This window comes from Pleurodeles waltl, chromosome 3_1 (assembly GCF_031143425.1).
Source record: "Pleurodeles waltl isolate 20211129_DDA chromosome 3_1, aPleWal1.hap1.20221129, whole genome shotgun sequence".
Classification (NCBI taxonomy): domain Eukaryota; kingdom Metazoa; phylum Chordata; class Amphibia; order Caudata; family Salamandridae; genus Pleurodeles; species Pleurodeles waltl.
In genome coordinates this window covers 412,051,476-412,077,617 of record NC_090440.1, presented here as the reverse complement: position 1 = coordinate 412,077,617, position 26,142 = coordinate 412,051,476, and the positions used below count along the sequence as shown (strand labels likewise).

General features: G+C 45.8%; 1 protein-coding gene across 2 annotated transcripts in view; it reads left to right on the top strand.

The window, feature by feature from the left end:
* The window catches only part of VPS33B (VPS33B late endosome and lysosome associated), a 691,895-nt gene that overhangs the window by 531,169 nt on the left and 134,584 nt on the right, over positions 1–26,142 (top strand). For both annotated transcript variants that reach the window (XM_069222652.1, XM_069222653.1), the window contains one exon: positions 875–948. In XM_069222652.1, coding sequence (XP_069078753.1) covers positions 875–948 — 74 coding nt within the window. The remainder of the gene's footprint in view (positions 1–874; positions 949–26,142) is intronic.

Below are 26,142 nucleotides of genomic sequence, written 5' to 3'. Positions count from 1 at the left end.
TGAGATCATCGGAGAAAACCAAACGTTTTAAATGAGCACCGTCACTTTATGACAAGATGGCAACATACAAGGGAAATAGAAAGTAGAAAACTAAGGCTCCTTAATGATGCAAGTTGTAGTAACTACTTTTCTGAGTGCTGTTGTTAGACTAGTAGAATGTGTGAAAGGTCTCCTTGCTCGAAAGCCATTGTGGCAAAATGGAGAAGGTATCATGCACAAATTTACAAAAGTTGAAGAAATTTTGAAATGTCATGTCACTACAACCCACCAAAATCCCACTTTGCTTGTTCCCATCATGTTGCAAACATTGAAACTAGAGCAGGACCAAGCGCGGCTCACTGCGGGGTAAAGGAGTGGGGCGAGAGGGGGGACAGATGACAACAACAAATTTAAATTTAGAAGAAAAAACCTTACCTGACTCCTGAGTCCCCACCTCTTTGTCGGTCTTCAGGCTGCACTACAGGCACAGGCCCCCAGCCTGCCCTGTGGCCAATCCTAACGCTGCTCTCGTGCTGCTGGCAGCAGAGGGCAGTGTTAGGATTGGCCAGAGCACCTGGGCAGACTGGGAGCCTGTACCTGCTCTCTCCAACCCGGCAGCACAATGCCAGGTTGGAGTGAGCTCAGTGCGCATGTTTGTTTGGCCATCCTAAGACAGCCAGCCAAACACACAAGCGCACTGGGGGTAGTGAACACCACTCCCCCTCCATGCTCGTCATCCCCATAGCCCGCCCCTTTAAAACTAAAATGATAATAAACATTGCGGAGCAGCCACCGCTGGCCAGGATAGGTATTACGTTTTCCTCACTTCTGCATTGCATTTCTATATTTTACAATTAAATTGTTTACTTTATTTACATGTAACATTATTATCCAGGGAAGCTGAGTGATGCCTTTTCGTCTCTCGCCAGAAAGAGTAATTTCAGAGGGCTAAGCAAAAAGCTTGGATTGGTAAGTACCAAACACTGTCATTTACCTAGCTTTTTGGATTGTCAACAGTTTTTAATTCCTTTCCTAACTGTGACTCCTTTCCTTAACAGGTGGCAATTATACCTTGTTCTGTACTTATCCTCACATATAAAAGTACTTTGTTCTTATACTGGCTAGTAAAACAGCTATCCATAAAAATATTTATTCTACCTTGTTGATCGCTTTTATTTGTGGTGGATACAGTACTCCCAAATTCAGAAAAAGTAGCAGGTCATGCAATCTTCAGTTTTAAAACTGATTGTTATTCTGTAGTCTTGATACAAAGACACACTTATTCACTTTGGTACAGTCAGATTTCTTAGATGCTATGCTTGTATATCTTATGTAAAAGCTTCCACAGGTTGTGAAAGAGAGCAAGCACAGAATGTGATACAAAGGCAGCCTCAACAAAATGTGCTGCACTTTTGATTTCAGATGGTTTCAGTTGCCTTGGGCAGCGTTTACTCCTTGTTTGTTTATTGATAATCTTCATCTGATACAGACTTCTAGTTGCAGATTCTTTACCCCACGCGTCAGTTTGGATTCAGAGATTTTTCTTTGAGCAGTACCCGTGCACACTGTCAGGTGGCATCGGTCGACTCCACATCCATCGTTGGCGTCGTGTTCGCCGGATATGATGTCACAAGTCATATATAGGCATCACCCTGGGGCACTGACATCAGTTCTTTTCTTTCCATGCCAGCCTACGTGCAAATCCCAAGAGAGCTACCCCTACAGTCGCTTTTTGACTGGCCTTTTGACCTTTTGTCAAAGTTTTTTTTACTTCTTGGTGCATCCAGGATGTTGTCACGGAAGACCGGCTTCAAGCCATGCAACTCTTGTCACCAGATGATGTCCGTGACGGATCCACACCTCATATGTCTCTGTTGTTTGGAGCGCGACCATGACCTGAAGTCATGCTCTGAGTGCTAGGCCATGAACCCGAAGGTTTTGAGGAAGCACTCCCTAAGGCTACTTGGGGTCTGCATCGCTCCCGGTCTACAGGAAGGTCCTGAGACTGCTCGCGGAACCCTCATCACTCGTTTTCATCCCATTCAAAATCGTCGGGATACTCGGGGAAGCATAAGAAGAAGTCGAAGAAGCACAACCGTTTTTCGACTTCACCCCATCCCTCGGATGATGCAATGTGGGAGAAAGATTGTTGCCACTTTAAGCTTCCGTCCTCGAAGCCTACTTCTGCGTCAGCACCGCACCTCCCTGAGTTTCTGGGAGCTAGAGCCACCCCTGCCCAATTGAAGGAATTTTACGAGTCCATGCTTCTCATCTTTAGGCAGTCCGCCCCTGTTAGAGGACCTTTGGGTCCTGCAGGGTCAGCAGGGGCCCCTTTGGGGTCCATGCTAGCCACTTCAGCCTCAGCTCCAGGGGGCACCCAGGGATCCGCTTCCAGATCCGAACCAATGTCGGTCGTACTATTGCAACCTTTCCCGGCGATGGTTCTAGCGTGGACGCTCCTGACGCCAACTGGGTGGTGTCAATCTCATACTCATTGCCAATTCCGGCATGCAGCCGAAATGGCATTGTTGGCGGGGACCTTGCTCCCTTAGTCAGATCCTGACCCTTATTCTTATGGGTATGAGTTTGGTGTGAGTAATGAGGGGTCACTGGGCCCTTTAGAATACCAGCTTGAAGACCCTATGGACTGGGCTCAGGAGCTGGGTGAAGCCAGCGGTCTGGATACCTCCCCTGAAACTGGTATGCTTTCTCCCTCTACCATGGCTACGGAGGAAGGGACATCTTATTCCATGATGGTGTGGAGAGCGGCCGAGGTATTGGGCCTTGAGCTGCCTTCGGTGGCTTTCAGGACTAACTGTCTGACTGAGGTGTGTCAGCCTGGGGCTTTCATGTCAGAACCCCTTTTGCCCTTCAATGAAGCCCTCACTGATGTCCTGCTAGGGACCTGGTCCAAACCCAGCACAGGGGCTCCTGTGAACAGGACAGCAGCCCGCGGCCATAGGTCTTCTCCTAATGACCCAGCGTTCATGACCTAACACCCTACCCCTGAGAGCTTGGTCATCCAAGCCTCAACATTTAATGGCGTGTTCCCTTCCGCTCCTCTGTATAGGGAATCCAAAAGGCTGGATCACCTTGGAACGAAGTTGTTTTTTTCCTCCAGTCTGGCACTGTGGTCTGTGAACACCGCATGCCTTTTGGGCTGTTATACCCATATGGTTGCGCAAGTGCTGCTTTCGAAGCCTTTTCAGATCCAGGAAAAAAGCCAAAGACCAACTAGCTCAGTAAGGATAAAATGGTTTTATTTATGTACATCGGAACCACTGGCCTGAGAGGCCAAGTTCAATCAGTTCGAATTAACGAAGTCATACATGATCTTTTATCTCTGCAAACCACAAGGCGTGTTCATGTATCTCATTAATTCTCCAGACTAACATGTGATTATTTCTCGAACATTAAAGAAAGCATTACTGTTAATCTTTCCTAACTCAGTACATAAGCTCAAGTAAAATACAGTAAAGGAAGTTACAAAACATGGCCTACGTGCCTCATATTGTAAAATGGACTCTTCCACCGTGCGTGAGCAGCTCCTACACAGGACAATACATTTCTTAATACATATTGCATCAGCCAGCGTGCAATGATGTTTCATGAGGTCTGTTCTGGTAGTAAGCCTTGCATCATAATGCGTTCCGAGCAAGAAGAAAAGATCAGTAAACACGGTTCACCAAGGTCATGAGCTGTTCAGCTAACAGGTCCTGTTATTGAGTATCACAAGGCCTAGCAGGCCAAAATGGATTCCAAATAAAATGTAATTCCACATTCCGCCCTCTGATAATCAGTGATACCCTACACATGTTCTTGCAGCAGGGCCATTTTCTGGGCACCACCTATCTTGAGACAGCCTCTTTTTGGGAGGTGTTGGTAATAAACGGTATCCTCACTACAACACCTTTCTAACACTATCCTTATACAAGCGGGGCATGCTTGTACCAGCATACAATTGTCACGATTCACTTTTCTCTTACTGCTTCTGTCAGATGTAGGTAGAGTACGGCTTCAGATCTTCCACGTCCTGGTCTGGCCAAGATAAGGGCGACCCCTTCCGTTAGCCTCGGTACTGCTGGCAGGATGGATGCCCAAGCAGTCTGTGCCCTCCAGAAGGAGCTCCAGAGGAAAAAACAGTTAGGGAAAAAACCTCCAGAAGATCAGAAAAGGTACAGTAGAACTCAGGACTCCAAGAACTGGAATATCAAGAATCTACAAGGAAAAACAGGCAGGAACAATCCACAGCAGGAACACACAAGTGTCCTGCAATGCAAAGAAGAAAGAAACTCAAGCTTCTTATATCCCAGAAAACAGGAAGTGAACCAACAGGAAAAAGGAAAAACGTCATGTTAGGATGGGAAAGTGTCATAGTGTAAACCAGGCAAAACTTGGAAAGGGACTAACAAAAGAAAAGAACAGTGCTGGGAACAACAAGCATTTTAGGACAAAGAAAGTATGGCTTTCAAAACCAAAAAACTGCCACCCCAGAACCAAAGAAACATATAAGTATTAGATATGCGTCACGGGGGCCACTCGTGACGCAAGAACAAAGCATGCAGTGACCACGGCGAGATCCGCGTCCCGACCCCGGTCCGCCCAACCTCACCGCTGCACAAGCGAAGGATGCTGCCGACAGACAAATGGCCAGCGGCAGGCCCTACATGCTGAAAATCAGACCGTGGGACAAAATGGAGCGCCACTGGTGGATTACAGACCCACGGCGTAACAACAATGTTATTAACGCCACTGTTCCTATTACCAGTGCCTCTATCAACCAAGATTCCCGATTGCGGAATCATGCACCTAGTATTCCCCGTTTTCCACTGAGGTTTCTGGAGACAGGCACATCCTTGGCTTCTTTCTGGACATTCCTGATGTTCCCACACGCACATCCCTGGCTTCTTTCTGGACATTCTTGATGTTCCCTATAGCTTTATTTGTCTTCTTGCTGTTGTCCAGACGATATGCACAGCAGCTCTGATGGATCACATGACAGACCCCACCATCTTTAGCCAAGATGATGTCTAATGCAACCCTGTTCTGAATCACGACAGCCTTTATGTTGGTCCATTCCTCTGTTATATTTCACAGGGCTGCCGCTGTGGAGTCTGCCAAGTCCTCTATTAACCCTGCCAGCTGATGTATTCTATTTGTGGAGTATATCATTCTCAGCAGAGGCACCATAACGCCTATGACTGATATGGCCCAATCTATCCAGGTGGCAGCTCTTGCCCAGCAGGGCCTGTGGCGGGCCAAACCTTCTAGCTGAGACATGTTGGTAATGTGGGAAATTCGTGGTAGCACTAAGGCAGGGTAGCAGGTGTCATACCATTCAGCCGGAAAGTAAAAATATGCTGAATCACCACATACGAAGAAAACCCCCATGTCCCTACCATACTTCTTGACAACACCTTAGGTCCACGTCTCAATTCGACAGTGGTGCAGCATTTACTGGTGCCTACATATATGTTAGCCCCTGCAACATTCTTGATAGTGCCCTCACAAGCTTTAGAAAGGCCAAGTCTTCTTAGCACAGAGCATAAGTCGCTGTCCAGAATAGTTGACTGGGCCGCTACCCTGGCTGTACCTTCTGCACCATGGTGCAGCCTTGGTGCCCGCGACTGGTAGGTGTGGTATGCATAAGCTCTCCCCTGTCTTATAACAAGGGAGGGGCAAAAGAGTTGGCAAGAACCAGGCTATGTTTACCTGTTGTCCCAACGCCACTAGCTGGTTCAAGAGCTGCTCCTCCTGCTCCTGGGAACCCTCCTTTTCGCATGGTGTTGTTTTGCTGTGGGGTATACTGCTGTTATTTGTCTTTGGCCTATACCATATTTGTGCCTTGAAATTTGGCTGAATCGCAGGGGTAGAGGCAGGGGCAGGGATCGAATGAGAGGGCATCCTCCCAGCCCCCTCCCTGCACAACATGCTTCCACTGTAACCAGCAAGAACACTGGAAAGCTGAGTGCCCCCTGTTAGACAGGGGACCCAGGGGCAGGAGTCAGCAGAGGCAACCGCGGAGTGCACCACCACCTTACACATGACAAATTATTTGATGCCTCTACTAATGCCACACAATCTCACTGTGGTCCAATACAGGTTCTCCAGCATCCACCACCACCAAGAAATGGTGGCAGACAATGGTCATGTGAGGATGATGGCAGTTGGGGTTACCCACCTTACCCCCACCACCACAAGAAACATACTTCTGCGGGTGCATCACAAAGAAAAGGTGCTGACGACTCCAGTAATACCCATGGACCAAGAAAGCCCATATGTGGAGGCGACTGTGCTGAGTAAGATTGTTCCCTTCCTGGCTGACATAGGTGCAACAAGATCGATGCTGAAGGTATCTGACATACCAGACAAATATTTGTCACAACCCCTGAAGTTAGTAGTTGGCCCCATCTCTGTTGACTACCAATTTGTTTTTAGTAAATAACTGCCCTATAAATTTGATAGGTAGGGACTTGCTATGCATATTGCAGTGTACCATCTGCTGCTCACCCATAAGGTTATTCCTAGAAAGCAGGGCAAATGGACTATTGTTACAGGCATTCATAAGGTGTAGTCCCCAGGGAAAACCACACGGAATTACTCCGTCCCAAGCAAGGTCTTGGCATAGGGAGTGAACAATGAGGGTACTAGATTACCTCCCGGTACATATAACATTGCGACCTGGTGCATCACTGCCGCAAGTCCCACAATACAAAATTTCAAAGGAGGGAGAGCCTCAGTAATACAAGATCTCCTGCAGCAATGGGTATTGAGGGAAATACAGGATAGCCCCTGCAACACTCCTATCCTTCTGGTGAAGAAGGCCTCCAAGGAGCCAGATGGGGCCCTGGTATACAGATTCATACAAGACCTCCGCGAACTGAACAAGGTAGTGGTCTCATCATTTCCAGTAGTCCCAAACCCTGGCACCATTTTGTCCAGGATCCCATTTCGCAATCCTAGATTTGAGCAATGCCTTCTTTTCAGTGCCCCTCCATAAAGATTCTCAGTGCCCGATAGGATAGCTGTCATCAGGCAATTTCCCAAACCACACACGCAAAGAGAGGTGAGGGCTTTCCTTGGAGTAGCGGGCTACTGCAGACACTGGATACCAAATTTTTCCCTAATGGCACGTTCACTCCAGAACCTCACACAGAGGTGCTAAACAAAGTTCCCTGGTCCCCAGACTGTGAGAAAGCTTTCCAAACACTGAAAAGAGAACTGTGTGCAGCACCTGAACTAGGCCTCCCAGATTATAGTTAGGATTTTCACTTATTCTGCCTTGAGAAAAGAGGCAATCAGATCTTATCTTTTGATCTGCCAGTCCTGCAGTGCTCCTGCGGTGACAGATATCTATAAATTCTTAACCCTAATTTCTGAAAAACTACTGAATGGATTTCAAGCAAATCACAAAAAACATATTTTTCTGGGTAAAAATCTAGCTTTCTTCCAAATTTGGTGTAATTCCATTCAGCTGTTTTGACTGTAAGGTTTTGACCTGTTTGTTGAGAAATTGTTTTGTTGAGGAGCATGTCGAGCATGTCGTTCCCCAAAATTAATGTCTTTTAGGCTCAATGTTCCTTGCAGAAAGTCAGTGTATGTTTGGAAACATCACATGATGTATGTACCCCTATTCATAAGGGAGATAAAGGCTAAGCTCATTGTGGCTTTGTTTAAGAGCAAGTTATGGCCACCTTCCAGGTCACAGGATCACAAGCACTTTCACACCCATTCCATGAACTGTTCTTCTGAGCACCACAAGAAACTGAGAAAAGATCACTTGTCATCATCAATGTCACACAAAAAACATCTTAACTACTCAGACTATCACTACCTTATAGGAAATAGCTTAAAGGGACACCTTCTTAGCAGAAGGAAGCTTTTCAGAAGTCAGTAATGCTAAATGAAGCCCATCATCCACTGTGGTCCCTCCTGGATCCTCCAAGTTGGCTTTGAAACTTGCAGCATCAGCTGACATTGCAACAGAGTCTATGGCGTTGACTACTTCTTTTCCTTCACAGCTGGCTTCCATGGCGATTGTACTACTGAATATCGAGGATAGGAATATCGTAACCCAAGAATATTATGACCAAAATATCACCAGGGAGGTGCTTAGAGAGACAGTATAGCTTTACTGTTCCTAACCCAACATCTACATACCTTGATGAAATTGTCACGGCAAATATATGTGGCGTTTGGTATAGAAAATCTGTACTTATTTACCTTTCAGTATTTTGGTTTTAATGTTTTGTTCTTGATATTTCTATACCATAATATCTATGTCTGATATTCAGGGTGCACACCTTAAATGCCATGCATGAAGTTGATCTCAACTTCTGCTGCAGTATTGGTCCCTCCAGCCTCAGCAATGCTGACGATGTTGATATTGCTATGAATTTTGGATATTACACCAGCAAAACATTTCTAAAACTCTGAAAAAAAGAAAACCCGGTCTGACTTTAAGGAATCTGAATACACTCTGACTCAGTGTTCTAGGCAAGAGTACCTTCAGAGAATGGAGGACCTTTCAGGGTCAGAATATGATGCCTTTATGGTCCCGAATTGATTGCTGAAGGATGCTGTGGATGATAACGATAATAGTGCAGGGGATAATTTACTCTCAAAAGACTGTGCAAATTGTTGGTGTGTTGGATAAAATCCTCCTACAGAAGTTCGTGAAATGTGCCTGGAAAACAAAAGGGCATCATCTTTGAGGTCTCCCACATTATCTCATTCAATCTGATAAAGACTTCTAGCTGCAGATTAGCTAACTTTGCATTTCCATGGCATCAGACTGGATCTGGAAACTTTTGCATGAGCAGTACCCCTGTGCACCACTGGTTGGCTTAGTTCAGTTCTGCCAGGTGTCGTTGGCGTCATTGACTCCAGAAGTGAAGTCGCTATCACCTATATAGGCGACACCCCGGCGCACGGACATCAGTTCTTTTCTTTACGCTCCAGTTAGCGCTGATCTGGAGAAGCGCTACCCCTCTCTCTCTTTTTGACAGTTTTGTTTTTTACTTTTTGTGAGCTACTTTTTGAAGTGTGTCTTCTCGGAAGGCAGGTTTCAAGCCATGTGGCTCTTGTCTCTGCGCCATGTCGGTAACGGACCCACACTTGATGTGCTTATGGTGTCTCGACTGTGACCACGACTCGAAGTTGTGCTCGAACTGCTGGACCATGGTGCTGAAAGCTTTGAGAGAGTGGTCCCTAAAGCTGTTAGCAGCCCAGCAGTCAACTCCAGTTAGAGCGACTCCTAGAAGGCCTCGGTCCCGATCGAGAAGTGGTCACCTAACTGCTCCAAGCCCCAAGTCCTCTTCATTTTACTTGATTTCCTCGGGACACTCGGGAAAGAGGCACATACAGAAGAAGACGTTGAAATGGTCTTCAACTTCACCTCGTCCGTCAGGCGACTGATTCTGCTCTTACCACCTTTTCTGGGAGCCAGAGCAACCCCAGCAGAAGCAAAGGACTTTTACATGGCCATTCACTGGGTATTCGAGTGGGCAGGCCCCTCCAGAGCACCTTCAGGCCCCATGGAGTCAGAGGGGCACCATCAGGTTCTGCACCAGTGGCTTCTCCCTCGGCTGTGATGGGGTCCCACGGATCCGATCTCAGATCCGAATCGGTGTCAGTTATGCTGCCATGACCATCTTGGGCACCAGTCCTGACGTTGATGCCCCCGGTGCCAGCACCAGTCTCATCCCTGACAACTAGGACTCAGAACGGCATTGCTCGACGTCTGTTCTGGCCCTGGCAGGGCCCATTGATCCTAAGTCATTGCCTGAGTGTTTTCTGGAGAACCGGGCATAAGGGAAGAGTGAGAGGGGTCACTGGACTCTTTAGAATACCAGTTAGAAACCTCAACTTCATTGGACTGGTATAAGAAGCTAGGAGATGCCAGTGGACTGGGCACCTCTCCACATACTGGTTTGCTCTCTCCAACCACCATGGCTACAGAGTAGGGAGCATCTTATCCAGTGGTGGTGAAGAGGGCAGTGAAGATCCTTGACCTCGAACTTCCTTCGGTGGAGGTCAAGACTAACCTCTTGACTAAAGTGCTTCAGCCTGGGACTTCCTCATCCAAACCCCTATTTCCCTTTCATGAAGTGCCGACAGATGTCCTTCAGGGAACTTGGTCCAAGCCCAGCACAGGGACTCCTGTGAACAGGGCAACTGCCTGCCACCATTGTCCTGCCACAGGTGTTCCTAGTTCCTTAGCCAACACCCCACCCCTGAGAGCTTGGTAGTCCAAGCCTCAACTTCCCATGGTGCATCCCCCTTCGCTCCCTCAGACAGGGAGTCCAAGAGGCTGGACACACTTGGGAAGAAGATGTTTTCTTGGCATTACAACCCAGCATTTCAGCCTTTTGGACATTTATTCCCATACCTGGTGGAATACGGTTGCGCAAGTCCTGCCACAGGTCCTGAAGGAGGCCTAGGTCATCCAGGAGGAATGCGGCAAAGTTCACCATTAGGTGTGGCTCGGATACAACTAACTCACTGGTAAGAGCGGTATTCGCAACAGTGGCCTTGCAGCGCCACATCTGGCTGAGAACATCTGGCTTTTCAGGTGATGTCAAGGCCAACCTAATGGACATGCCCTTCGATGGGACTTGTCTCTTCGTAGTAAAGGCAGACTCTCAGCGCTGGAGCCCTTCAAGGACTGACTGACTACGGCCAAGTCCTTGGACCTCTCAGTGACACCTCAATACCAGTCTGCCTTTTACACTTTTGTGGCTATGAAAGGGACATGCCACTGCACCAGTCGTATGCCAGCCACTCTGCTGCACAAGGTTCCCTAGCTGTATGAGAACATGGATGTGGTGCATTCCGACCCCGTGGGTCTGGTAGCCAGAAGTCATCCGCCACCAACCCTCCCAGCAGCTGCAACCTCCTAGTTTGGTTCTGCAATGCCATGGGTGCCCAGCTGAAGGGAGAGTCCAACATTATCTTCTCCACTGGCAGTCCATAACATAGGACAAATAGGTCTTGCAGATCATTCAGAGGGGCTACTCCCTCCCTTTCCAAACTCTCCCTCCCCCTGTACCACCAACTAAAGATTGGCTGGGGAGGATCATCTATCTCCGCTCTGAGAGGAAGTTACAGCTGCCTTGGCCAAGGTAGCTATAGAAAGGGTTTTGATATCAAATGTAGGCAGTGGTTGTTATTCACGCTACTTTTCGATTCCCATCAAGAAGAAGGGTCTTCGTCCTATTGTAGACCTGCAAACCGTAAATATCCTACTCAAAAAGGATAAATTCAAGATGGTCACTTTGGCTCAGGTCTTGTCTGCCCTAGACCAAGGAGACTGGCCGGTAGTGTTGGACTTGCAAGATGTATATTTTCACATCCCAACCCTGCCTGCCCACAGACGTTACCTACATTTCAAGGTAGACCACAAGCAGTTTCAGTTCACCATGCTCCCCTTTGGCCTTACCAGCGCCACTCGGGTGTTCGCCAAGATGATGCAATGGTCACAGCTCATCTGCACAGATTAGGGGTTTCAGTCTTCCCCAATCTCCACGACTGGCTGTTGAATCCAGGCTAGCCCAGACTGTAGTTTCCTACCTCCAGACTACAGCGGACCGCCTGTATTTACTGGTGTTCATTATAAACGTGCCGAAGTCACACCTGACTCCCTCTCACACTCTCCCTTTCATCGGAGCTGTTCTGAACACAGTGCAGTTTTGGGCTTATCCTCCCGAGCAGAGAGTCCAGAATATTCAGGTTATGATACTGACGATGCCTCTATCCTGGATTTCTCTGAGAATGACTCTGAGGCTGCTGGACCTCATGGCCTCCCACATCTGCAGGTGAATCATGCCAGATGGCATTTGCAGGCTCTGTAGTGGAGCCTAAAATTCCAGTGGGTACAGCATCAGGGGAACCTTTCCAACATGGTCCAGATATCTGAGGGAATTGCAGGAGACCTGCAGTGGTGGCTTATGAACTGCGATTGGATCAAAGGCAGACTCCTCTCCCTTCACCAAACAGATCTGACACTAGTGACAGATGTGGCACTCCTGGGATGGGGCAGCCATCTGGGAGAGGTGGAGATCCGAGGACTTTGGTCTCTGGCAGAATCTGAACTCCACATCAACCTTTTGGAGCTTCCGGCGATTTTGCTAGCATTGAAAGCTTTTCTTCCCTCTATCAAGGGGAAGTTAGTGCAGGTGTTCATGGACAACACCACTGTCAAGTGGGGTGGGATCTTGGCCCCTTTGTCAAGAGGCCCTGCATCTCTGAACATGGCTGGAACAGCAAGGCATAACCCTGGTGGTTCAACACCTGCCAGCTTCTCTGAATACCAGGGCAGACAAAATCAGCCATCAATGCCTAGCAGATGATGAGTGGCACCTCCATTTGGAGGTGGCACAAGGACTCTTTCAGCAGGGGTAAAAGCCTTAGTTATATTGCATCAGAAGAGAACGCTCAATGTCAGCAGTATTGCGCGTTCGAGTTTCTAAGGCAGCTATCGCTACAATACGCTTTTTATCTCAAGTGGAGTTCAGGCCTCCTGTTCGCCTTTATGCCCATACCACTTCTTCCCAGAGTTCTCAAGAAGATCAGGAACAACCAGGCCCAAGTTATCCTTGTCGCTTCGGACTGGGCACTGAGAGCATAGTAGCCCGACCTTCTGAAAATGAGCATCGATCCTCTGATCTAGCTGCCCCTTTGGGGTGGATCTTCTGTCGCAGTAGTAGGAGAGGGTCCTCCATCCACACTTGTCATCTTTCCGCCTCCTTGTGTGGAAATTGAGCGGCAACAGTTGATAACTTTACAGACTTCGGGAGGAAGGTCAAAAGCTATCTTGCCAGCCAGGCAGCCCTCCACCAAAGCGGTATACGCCTGCATTGGCAAAAAATGTTAAATTATTGTACAGAAAAAGCTATTGACCCTCTTTCTGCCTCTCTTTCTGATGATATCCTCTTTATTCTCACCCTTGTTCAACAGGGCCCTACTCTGGGCACACTTAGGGGGTTATCTCTGTGCTCTGCCTGCCTGCCTTCCTGCGGCTGCCTGACCAACCCTATTTATTTAAGTCCATATTGTAAATAGGTTTCTGAAAGGGCTTGTACATATATTTCCCCCTTCCCATTCACCCTTCATCATGCCACTACACAGTTGTCCCATCCGGCTGCTTACCATCAAGACAGCCTTCTTTAGAGGCAGTCACATCTGCCCGGAGGTTGAGTGAGCAGCAGGCTTTATCATCCAAGCCTCCCTATTTTACTGTATTCCTGGACAAGGTGGTGCTTTGCAGCAGGGTCTCTTTCCTCCCGAAAGTGGTGACCCCATTCCATTTAGGACAGTCTCTAAAGAAGGGGAACAACTCCACCGTCTGGACCCAAAAAGAGCATTGGTGTTCTACCTTGACCACACAAAAAAGTTCTGGGTGGACGACCAACTGTTCGCGGGCTATATAGGAACTAAAAAAAGGTCAGGCAGTAGAAAAACAAACTATTTAGTGCGGGGTCATTCTCTGTATCAAGATCTGCTACGCCCTGGCTAAAAAGCAGCTCTTGAATGGCTTAAGGGCCCATTCCACCAGAGGAAAAGCTGTAACCTCAGCGCTAGCAACGTGGGTGTCTCTGCACACATTTTCCAAAACACTAATGCCTGGACAGTCAGGTCTGTAGAAATGTTCATTTCACGTGTTCAGTCTTGCAGGACTTCTTAGTATAGGTAATTTATCCGCAACCCACCACCAGGATTGTATGGCTTGGGTATCTATTCAAAGGTAAGGAATCTGCAGCTAGAATTCTCTATCAGATGAGCAAGTTACTTACCTTCATTAATACGTTTGGTTGAGACAATATCTACCTGCAGATTCCTGACTGATGTCCGTGCAGACGGCACATAGGGGTACTACTCACGCAAATGTTTCTGGATCCACTATGACTCCTGAGAAATTCAAAAGTAAGGATTCTGCAGCTAGATATTGTCTCTACTAGATAATGTGTTACCAAAGTAAAGTAACTTATTCTAGAAGTCACAATGGGCAAAGATTATAAGGATAGAAATGGAAGACAAACAACAGGATACCTTAAGGTAAGACATATAAAAAATGTCTTCTAGCATCTGCTAAGGAATCCTACTCACTGTAATGTACAATTGATACGTATATCAAAATTAAATAAATAATTTCCACTCCCTGCTCCCATTCCCAGTGAAGGCACTGGAAAAGATCATCAACAAGCAACTTATGACATACCTGGAGCAGAACCAACTACTCGATGCCCTCCAGTCTGGCTTCCACAGCAATCATAGCACCAAAACTGCCCTGATCACAGCCACTGACGACATCCGAACCTTCCTCAACTGAGGACAAACAGCAGCTTTGATCCTCCTCGACCTCTCTGCAGCCTTCGACAATGTATCCCACCTCATGCTGATCGAAAGACTCCACCACATCAACATCCAAAGGGACAAGTTCAGATGGATCACCTTTTTCCTCACTCGAAGAACCCAGAAGATCTACTTCCACTTTTCAGCTCTGAACCCAAGGAGATCACCTGTGGTGTCCCCCAGGGCTAGCCCCATGCTCCTCAACGCATATATAACCCCGCTGGCCAACCTCCTCCGATTTCACGGTCTCAACAGAATTTCCTACGCAGACGACACCGACCTCATCCTCTTACTCACGGACGACCCCTCTACCACCAGAACCAGCTTCCACAGATGCATGACAAACGTCGCTGATTGTATGAAGAACAACAGCTTGCAGCTGAACGCAGACAAGATGGAAGTACTGATCTTGGACAACAGCAGTAATACATGGAATGACTACTGATTGCCATCAGACCTAGGACCCACACCCACTCCCTCTGACCAGGCAAGAAACCTCAGAATCATCATTGGCAACAAGTTCACCATGAAATCACAGATCAACACCGTCTCCTTTGCCTGTTTCCTCACTTTGTGCATGCAATGTAAGAGCTTCAAGTGGCTCCCTTTACAGACGGGACACACCGTGACACAGGCCCTCAGCACCAGCTGACTGGAAATTGCAACACCCTCTACGTAGGAATAGCTGCCCACCTCCTTGTGACGGGCCGAACCCTGTTCGCCCATACTCGGACTTCACTTGTGCTGACACTGCCACTGGTGGTCCTAGGCAGCCCAGTCTACCGCCCCGTGATTGGCTGGACGTTTGCAAGCGGCGGGACGTCAGGAAGTTAAAATCGCTGCTACCGGAGTTCTCGGTGTCCAGGGTTTGTGAGGAAAGAGTTGGAGGCAATCAAGGACCAGTGAAATCCCATCAAAGCAAGGAGACGGACGACAACCATACAGACGTCGGGAGCAGAGGACGGAGCCAAAGAACTACACGGAGGCAGGTGGAGGACATCCTGAAACCCAGAGACCGGTAGGACGAGCTGCTGCAGCCCGCCACGCTTCCGAGAAGCGTGGCAATACAGAAAGTGAGGATAAAAAGATAAGGAACTCAATACTTACCATATGACAGGAATACCTAGTCCACTTACCACTCCTGTTCTCTTCTTTCTGCATGTACCTCTCGGGGAAGCCCTACGGAAGTGGAACAGAGAAGAGGAGAGTGAAAACCTGACTACAGACCAACCCTCACCACCTTCTACCCAACAATTAATGATCAGAAAACACGTACCTGCGCTTGCTTCATCCATATTATTCCAATAAAACCTCTTTGTTTTTACACTTGGAAGTCTGTCGGAGTGATTCCTTCCCTACCATCCGGTCACAAGTGGTGTCAGAAGTGGGATTTGAAGGAAACCGCCACCATGGAGGAGAAAACAACAATAGCTGATGTTATCGCCCAGTTGGCTGAAGGGCAAAGACATCTCCAAATGATATGGGAGCAACAAATGAAGGAGGCCAAAGAAGAAATAGAGGTGTTGCAGACCGCACTTAAAAGCCAGGCAACAATTATGGCCAGTAATCAGCTAGTACATGAAACCGCATTAGGCAAGCTCACTGATACCATTGCCCATACTAAAGTACATCCTACGGTGCCCAGTAGTGTGTTACAAAAGTATCAGGAGCAGGATGATCCGGACTCTTTTTTCACAAACTTTGAAAGAGTGGCCAGCACCGCTAACTGGCCTGAGGACAAATGGGGTCAATATATCGCCCCCCTGCTTACTGGACAATTACAAACCACATACCAAGCCATTAATCCAAGTGGGACCTTGCCATATAAAGACATTAAAAAGACAATTCTGGAACGAGTGGGCTTAGATACTGAAAGTTATCATACTAAGTTTAAACAGACGAAATGGCAGCATCAGGAGAACCCCCGCACCTTATATTACCGAGTTCAACATGCTGCCGGGAGGTGGTTACAACCCACAGAAAACACAAAAGAGGATATGTTCAATGTCATAGTATTAGAACTGTATTTGGATGCTTTACCACCCACCAACATGAACTGGGTAAGACAACACCCCGGGCTAACAAACGAAACTGTGGTAGATCTTGCCTGCGCTTATCATAGACGTTCAGACTTCTGTGCTACCACTAGTCGGGTTCCCCTCCCCCCTATGCGACCAACTACATCGAGAAATACTCTCCAGCTACCTGTAATGACACATGGTACCGATAGATTATCTGCCACAGGCCCAGGGCTCCCCGGAACTGCGGGCCCTGGACCCCAATGTTACAGTTGTTCAGAGTGGGGACATATTGCCCGTAATTGTCCGCATAAGAAGGAAACCGAAGAACCCATGGAAATAGGGTTGACTAAGGGAAGGGTGTTCTGGTCAGGAGGAGACAAACTCAAATATATCCTTCCCATTGTCGTCAATAATGAGAGAAGAACAGCCCTCATTGACTGCGGTTGTAGTCACAGCGTGATAAGAGGAAATCTAGTAATGCCAGGACAAGTAGACAAGTAGAAAAAGGGCAACAAGTCCTAATCACATGTGTACATGGAGATCAGCGGTACTATCCATTAGCTACAATACAATTGCAATGGAGAGAGCGGTCAGAGGACCTCAGAGTCTGGGTACTCTCCAAACTAGAGGAGGACATAATCATTGGTACGGATTATGTGGATTTTTCCTCCTTATTAGAGCGAGCAGGGCAAGAACACATGCTGACGTCCTGGTGGACGGAAGCACCTGAAGGAGACATGCCGGAAGGACCAGGAAGGATTCGAGCTACCCTCAGTAAAAGACAAAAAAGAGAGCAAAGACACTCATATTGGCAAACCCTCCCGTCCGATGAAGATTCTACTCCATCTGGGAGAATTTGTTCGATTACAGGAGATTTCCGGCAGAATCAGAATGAGGATCCCTCCTTGAAACACGCATGGCAACAAGCGCAGTCTGGGGAAATACAAGGGGTAGGTCCCAGGTTCATCGTTCATAACCAATTACTGTATCGCAATCCCACACCCACCCGAGGAAATGACCTTCAGTTAGTGGTACCCAAAAGTCATCGGCAACAAATATTACAACTAGCACATGGGGATAACGGGGAAGGACACTTGGGAAGGGGAAAAACTGAAGAGGCAGTACTTAGACGGTTTTATTGGCCTGGGGTTTATGGTGAAATACGTAGACATTGTGCGGAATGTCCCAAATGCCATTTATACAACCCTTCTTCTCAAATCCCTGCTCCACTCCAACCCCTTCCGATTATTGATATCCCTTTTTCCCGAGTTGGGATGGATCTCATTGGCCCTCTCACACCCTCCACTCGGGGTAGGCAATACGTACTTGTGTTGGTAGACTATGCTACACGGTATCCGGAGGCCATAGCTCTTCCCAGTACACACACTAAAACCATTGCCCAAGCAATGATTGAATTTTTTTCGAGGGACCCCATTTATGTCCCCACTGATGGCAGAAGTATGCCACTTATTAGGGGTCAAACAAATTCGTACCTCAGTCTACCATCCGCAAACCGATGGACTGGTAGAAAGATACAATAAAACCATTAAATCCCTCCTCCGAAAAAGTATATCAGACGCAGGCAAAGATTGGGAGAAAAAGTTACGGTTAGTCTTATATGCCATCCGTACACATGTACAGGCGTCCCTAGGTCATAGCCCATTCGAATTACTGTTCGGCCGCCAACCTCGTACATTGTTGGATATGTTAGCCGAACAATGGGAGGATACGGAGGAAGAAGTGAAAGATTTGTTAACCTATACCAGGGAGTTAAGAGAGAATTTACATACAGTATGGGAAGAAGCCCATACTGTTTTGAGAGAGGCCCAGGAAAAACAGAAAAGGCTATATCATACTTTTCAGCACAGTTCAAACCTTGACAGTAGGAGACAAAGTACTGGTGTTACTTCCTAGCACAGATAATAAGTTGTTGGCCCGATGGCAAGGGCCGTTTGAAGTAACAGCTCTGATTAACCCCACCACATACAAATTGGCCATACTCCAAGGAAGTAGTGGCAGGGAACAGATTTATCACATTAACCTGCTTAAAAAATGGTTAGAACCTACAGAGGACTATAACATTCGGTACATCAATACTGATATTAATGAAGACATTCCATATCCCACCTTAACCAAACCTGAACTCCCTAACCTGTCCTTACCCTGGATCAATCCTGACCTTACTGGGTCTTATCACAACCAACTAACTCCCCTAGTACGGCACAATCATGATGTCTTCTCCAAATATCCAGGAAGAACCCCCCTAGTCCAGCATCCCATCCGCCTTAAAACAAATACGGTTCACTGCCAGAGACCATACCGCATCCCTGAAGCCAAACAGATGATTATCGAAAAAGAAGCCCAAGCCATGTTAGCAGCAGGAATTATAGAACCGTCAACCAGTCCGTGGTGTTCGCCTGTAGTACTGGTACCTAAGCCAGATGGCAGTACCATGTTTTGCGTAGACTATAGGGGGGTCAATAATGTAACCTATTTTGATGCATATCCTATGCCAAGAATTGATGAACTCATTGAGAGACTGGGTCAGGCCAAATACCTATCTACCTTAGATCTTACTAAGGGGTACTGGCAGATACCCTTAAGGAAAGAAGATAAAGAGAAAACCGCATTTGCTACCCCTTTGGGATTGTACCACTTTACAGTCCTCCCTTTCGGGCTCCACGGAGCTCCTGCCACCTTCCAAAGATTCATGGAAGAAATCTTACGACCTTTTAGACAATATGCTGCAGCCTATCTGGATGACATTGTTATCTATAGCAATTCCTGGGAAGAACACATGGCCCATCTCAATACCATTTTACAGGCTTTATGAAATGCACAGTTAACTGCCAATCCTGAGAAATGCCGACTAGGTCAAACGAGCATCAGATACCTGGGTTACGTTGTAGGGGGTAGTAAGATCTTTCCCCAAATCGAAAAGGTAGAAGCTATCTCCAATCTGACGTTCCCTAAGAAAAAGAAAGATGTTATGGCTTTTTTGGGATTGGTGGGTTACTATAGACGTTTCATTCCTCACTTCTCCACAGTAGCAGAACCCCTTACAGAATTGTTAAAGAAATCATATCCCAACACCCTGGGGTCCCTTTCAGTGACTGCGTTGCAAAGCTTTAACCGTCTTAAAGCTGCTCTTACTTCTGAACCGATATTATGTTAGCCCTTTGTGCTACTCACTGATGCCTCTGACGTGGGCCTTGGGGCTGTATTGTCACAACCCCAAGAGGATGGGACAACCCACCCCATTCTCTACATCAGCCGGAAATTACTGCCCCGTGAAACACATTATCCGATTATTGAGAAAGAATGCTTGGCGATAAAGTGGGCTGTGGAATCTCTCCGATATTATCTATCTGGCAGACCCTTTACCCTCATCACTGATCACGCTCCTCTTACATGGCTCGCCCATAATAAGGACACTAATTCCCACGTTCTCCGATGGTTTCTTTCCCTACAGCCATTTCAGATTCAACATCTTCCCGGAAAACAAATGGTGACTGCGGATTTTCTCTCCCGCTATCCGATCTCTGTGCGGCTCGACAGGCCGCTCTCTAGGGGGAGTGTATGTGATGGGCCGAACCCTGTTCGCCCGTACTCGGACTTCACTTGTGCTGACACTGCCACTGGTGGGCCCAGGCAGCCCAGTCTACCGTCCCGTGATTGGCTGGACGTTTGCAAGCGGCGGGACGTCAGGAAGTTAAAATCGCTGCTACCGGAGTTCTCGGTGTCCGGGGTTTGTGAGGAAGGAGTTGGAGGCGATCAAGGACCAGTGAAATCCCATCAAAGCAAGGAGACGGATGACAACCATACAGACGTCGGGAGCAGAGGACGGAGCCAAAGAACTACAAGGAGGCAGGTGGAGCACTCGAATCTTGGCGGTGACGGCTGGGGACGAACATCGGACATCCTGAAACCCAGAGACCGGAAGGACGAGCTGCTGCAGCCCGCCACGCTTCCGGAGAAGCGTGGCAATACAGAAAGTGAGGATAAAAGGATAAGGAACTCAATACTTACCATATGACAGGAATACCTAGTCCACTTACCACTCCTGTTCTCTTCTTTCTGCATGTACCTCCCGGGAAAGCCCTACGGAAGTGGAACAGAGAAGAGGAGAGTGAAAACCTGACTACAGACCAACCCTCACCACCTTCTACCCAGCAATTAATAATCAGAAAACACGTACCTGCGCTTGCTTCATCCATATTATTCCAATAAAACCTCTTTGTTTTTACACTTGGAAGTCTGTTGGAGTGATTCCTTCCCTACAATCCGGTCACACTCCTACAGAGACTTCAAACCATACAGAACACCGCTACCAGACTCATCCTCTGCCTTCCCCAACTAACCCATATCACACCCCACCTCAGGCAACTCCACTGGCTCCCCGTACGGAAGAGATGCCAATTCAAGCTGCTGACCCACACACACAAGTCTCTACACAACCAGGGACCCACGTACATTAACCACCGCCTGAACTTCCACCAGCCATCAAGAAGACTATGCTCTGCCTCCATTTCACTTGCACATATTCCCTGTATCTACCGAAGCAGAAGTGGAGTACGCTCCTTCTCTCATGTTGCAGCAAAAACCTGGAACAGCCTCCCCACACACCTCTGGACCATCGCCTCACTTCCGGAATTCCGAAGGGCCCTCAAGCCTTGATTGATTAATAGTATTCAAGTTTAATAAGAATGTATTAATAAGAATACAAATAGAAATAAACAGAAAAATGCCATCATATGAAAAAGAGATGTTACTGTCAAGTACATATACACAATGGCCATCAATATAACTGTTAAAATAGAAGGAACAAAAAAGGAAGAAGGCTAAAAGGATTGTGAACAAGAAGATGCCTAGAATAAATCTCAAAATAAAACAGCATAACAATCTTATGTCATACATGAATTACATTAGAATATCAGATAGTGTATATTACAACCCTACTAATACAATAAGTATTCTAAATAAACAAATTCATGTAATAACATGGAACATTCAAGAAAGCTTAGCAGCTTCTTCAGCAGGTGGACGATGAATATTAGAGGCACAAGCTAGGTCATCTAGAAAAATTGTGACTGAAGACCACATAAAGTCTAATCGCTAGACAACGATTGTAATAAACACCATACCACCATGCTTGGAATAAAATAGAGGAACAGTCTTTCCAATTTTTGGTTATTTGTTGAAAAGCAGCTGCTATGAAAGATTAATAATTTCAACAGGAGAAATGAAAACCTTCTAATCATCTAATAAATTGCCCTATAACGCATTTAAAGGTCAAAAGAGAACATTGGTACAAAAATATCATTAATCTGTTTCCATACTTTCAGCCAAAATTAATGTGTATGAGAACAGGAGAAAAGAAGATGATATAAGTCGGCCAAGGGCTTTTGGCGTTATACACAACCAGCAGTCAGATAGAGTAGTAGGGTTTATTTTATTTAAAGATGTGGGTATAATGAGAAGTCTATTATATGTATAAAAATAGAGTTTCAGTAATATTTGCTACTCTAGAGGATGTTTGTATCTTGGTCCAGATTTTATTCCAAAAGTGTGTACTCCAGGAAACATTCAAATTCATTTTCCATTGAAGCTCAATTTTTGTCTTGTCGCAGGTTCCGGTAGATGCTTTAAGGGTTCTGTAGATTTTTAGAAGCTGGAGAAGAGGAAGCTAGGAGTTGGGAAATATGCAGCATAGAATTATCAGATCGAACATTGGTGGCAAAAGTTTGGAATACTGCTGAAATATTATCTGTTATTAATGCATATTTCTTGGCAAAAGATTGTGGTAAATGAAAACGTATCTCTGCCTGTTGGAAAGGAGTACAAATGTAATTACTCACAAGTTGTTTAACCTGTAAAAGACCTTTGTCTCTACAGAATTTCTGAAAGATGTGTCTAGCTTTAATTTTAATTAGGTTATTGTACCATAATGAGGATTCTAAAAGTTGTTCTGTCAAATGTACATCTGACATTGGGTATAATATTATATGTGAGAACCTAAAATTCCGGAGTGATAAGAAGTGGGACTTTCATGTGAAGGATACAGTTCATCCAATGAGAAAGGATGTAAGAAGGGTAATTCATCCTCCGCCAATAAAGGAGGGATGTTAAGAATATAATTTGTTCTAAAATATTTAGATTGATTCAAGAAAAATTGGTGTGATATGAAAGAAAATTGGGAAAATACATTCCACCCAACTCTTTGGGCTTTTGTAATTTAAGAAGAGACGTCCGAGGTCTTTTACAATTCCATAAAAAGTTAGATAATATAGTATAAATTGATTTAGTATAATGCCCTGGAATTGGCACAGGGGTATTAGCTAATGTGAAAAGTGCAATGGGCACTAACATCATCTTGACTGAATTGTATCTTTTCCTTCAAGTTAAAAACAAGGGGTACCATCTAGATGTTAAGGATTTGAGCTTAGTAATCACTGAGTTTAAATTCAAATATTTTTTTTAATGTTGTGTTTAAACCGTAAACCTAAATATTTTATTTTCTGTGGAGTCAGAGCAAAATTTGTATCAACAAAGGCATGTCTAAATCAAAATTTAGTGAGGGGGTATTTCACATTTAGCAAAATTACGTTTATATTCAGAAACTGCTGTAAATGTATCTCCTTCATTTGGAAAGCTGGTAAGGAAGAAGACAGGTTTGCTACAAACAGTAATATGTCATCAGCATACACCGCCACCTTCACTTGCTTCTCTCTGTATCAAAACCATTGTATAGCAAGGTTTTTGTGAATTGCATGTTAAAAAGGTTCCATATCCAAAATAAAAAGTAAAAGCCGATAGACTACATCCGTGTCTAACTCCTATGTGTAATAAAAATGAAGAAGATACTTGGCCATTAACAAAAATAGAAGTACTTAGAGAAGAATATAAAATAGAAACCAGATTAAGAAAATAAGGGCAAATATCAAACCATACTATCAAATGCTTTTTCCACATCTAAAAATATGGCCGCTAATGAGTGTTTGTCCAGTCCAAAATATTCTGCCCCACTCGAATCCAAAACACTCTGCCCCACTCCAATCTGCCCCACTTTAATCCAAAGCAGCCTGCCCCAGTCCAATCCAAGGCAGTCTGCCCCAATCCAATCCAAAACAATCTGTCCCACTCCAACCTAAAACAATCTGCCCCACTCCAATCTATAAACATCTGCCCTACTCCAATCTGCTCCACTCCAATCCAGAACAAAATTCCACGCCAATCTGCCCCACTCCAAACTAAAACAATCTGCTCCTCTTCAATCTACCCCACTCCAATCCAAAACAATATGCCCCACGCCAATCCAAAACAATCTACCCCACGCCAATCTCCCCCACCTCAAACTAAAACAATTTGCCCAACCACAATTTTCCCACTACAGTCCAAACCAATCTGCTGCACGCAATCCAAAACTATCTGTACCACTTCAGTCTTCCTCACTCAATTCAAAACAAAAACAATCCGCCCCATTCCAATCTGCCCCCACTCCAGTCCACCCAACTCTCCTCCAGTCCCCTTCACCTGAATCCAGTCCACCCCTCTCCATCCTGTTTTATCCTACTCCAATCCATCACAGTCCACCCCGCCCCAATCCACCCAACACTAATCCAATGCAGCCCAATCCAATCTACCCCACTCCAGTCCAATCCAATCCACCCCACTCCACACCACCACAATCCACCCTACTCCAATCCACCCCAGTCCAGTCCATCCAGCACCAATCCAACCCACTCCAATCCAGTCAACTCCAATCCACCCCACCCCACTCTAGTCCACCCCATCCCACTCCGATCCACTGCACTCCAGTCCACCTCCATCCAGTCCACCCTGCCCCATCTAGTCCTAGTTGTTCAGGCAGAGCACGGTGGTCTTTTACAGTGTTGCCATTGTTTGCTTTGTGATTTATTTTTGTAAACAGATTTTATTGAGTTTCACATATCAGCATATGGTTATCTGAAAAGATAATATCAAGATTATGATCAGCATGTTTATGCTTAGCAGTATAAGATTATCTGCATCTACTTATCATTCCTCCGCCCCCCCCAACACCTACCCACCACTCTTAGTCACATCCAAATGTCCATACATTAGTCAGATGTGTCCCGTTGGAATGATCTCTTTACAACAATTATAGTGTGGTTGACAATCAGTGTTCGCAAATAATAAGCAGCAGTCATCAGATTCATAAGTGTCCCATGTCTTTCAACTAGGGGCCTCCTCCTGTGTTTGCTTTGTGATTTAGACTACCAGTTCCAATTCCAGAGTTGGATTTGAGTGGGACATAATTGTCAGGTGCATTTTGGGGGCTGTCCGTAGTATGTGCTTGGCCCACTTACACAAGTAGGGGTACCATTTGTATTAGGAGAAGTGCGGGAACGCTGGGTGACAGGAAGTTGTGGATTCTGTTTTATTCTGGAACTTTCACAAAAATGGGAATAAAATGAATATTTTTAACTGTAAAGTGAGGTTTGCAAGGCCTATGAGTAAAAAAACATCATGGGATCCACATGAATCACACAACCCTATACTCCCTTGGGTGTCTAGATTTCAGAAGTGTCTGGGTTCAGTAGGTTTCTCTGAGTTGCTGCAGAGGTACGGCCCAAAATCCAGTGCCACATTTAAGTAGAAAATGTGATCTGTCCATGCGTATTTTGGGGTCTTTCTTGTTGCGGGTGCTGGACCCACCCACACAAGTCGGGTACAGTTTTATCAAGACAATGTTGGAACGCTCGATGGTAGTAAATGTGTGGATCCCTGTACATTCTGTATCTTTCTCTCCCAGAAAGTTGAAGAAAATGCAAGTTTTTAGCCAAAGTTTGAGATTTTAAAGACCATATGGTTACGAAAATGTCATGGTATCCACACAAACCACACTCCTCTGGACTCCCCTGGGTATCTAGTTTCCAGAAATATGTAGTTTTGATGGGTTTCTTTGGGTGGTGGCTTAACTAGGGCCCAAGTTCAGCAGCTACCCACAGTGATAAAAAAAAGTTGTTTTTGCTGGGTTGAATGTGATATCTCCAGGTCATATTATGGGGTGTTTGTTTCACAGACGCTAGGCTCAGCCACACTGGGGGGGGGGGTACAGTTTTGGGGGAACACAACAGTAGAACATTTGTGATTGCCAATTGGATTTCTCTGCATTTTGGCTTCCAAATGTAAGCCAGCGTGCAAAATGCTCTTTGGATCACATGATAGTGTTGGTACCCCCACATTCAGAAGTGTACAGATAGCCATTGTTAATACATTTAGTATCTTGTGCACTTTTCGGCAACACATTTTTCTTTCATACCCATTTTTCATTCATTAGATTTTATCATATGAATCAATTCATGGTTGGTACACAGTGAAAAATCATTATAATCTGCAGATTATAATGGGCATCAAGTATATATATATATATATATATATATATATATATATATATATATATATATTCAAAGAAAAAGAGCACCCGACTTGCCAAGGCTCTGTTATGGCGGTCTTGATATGGGATCGGGTATCCCATAAAATATTTGTAAGTTCACTCATTCAGTCAAACAAGAGATCAAGACACCAAACGAATAGTTCCAAAATATATTGAAAAAAAGAAAGAAATGGTGTTCCTCCCGAACACCATTTCTTTCTTTTTTTCAATATATTTTGGAACTATTCGTTTGGTGTCTTGATCTCTTGTTTGACTGAATGAGTGAACTTACAAATATATATATATATATATATATCCATCCTAATGGCTGTTACCACTAGGTAGTTATAGTTAGGACCTAGTTTCCATAGG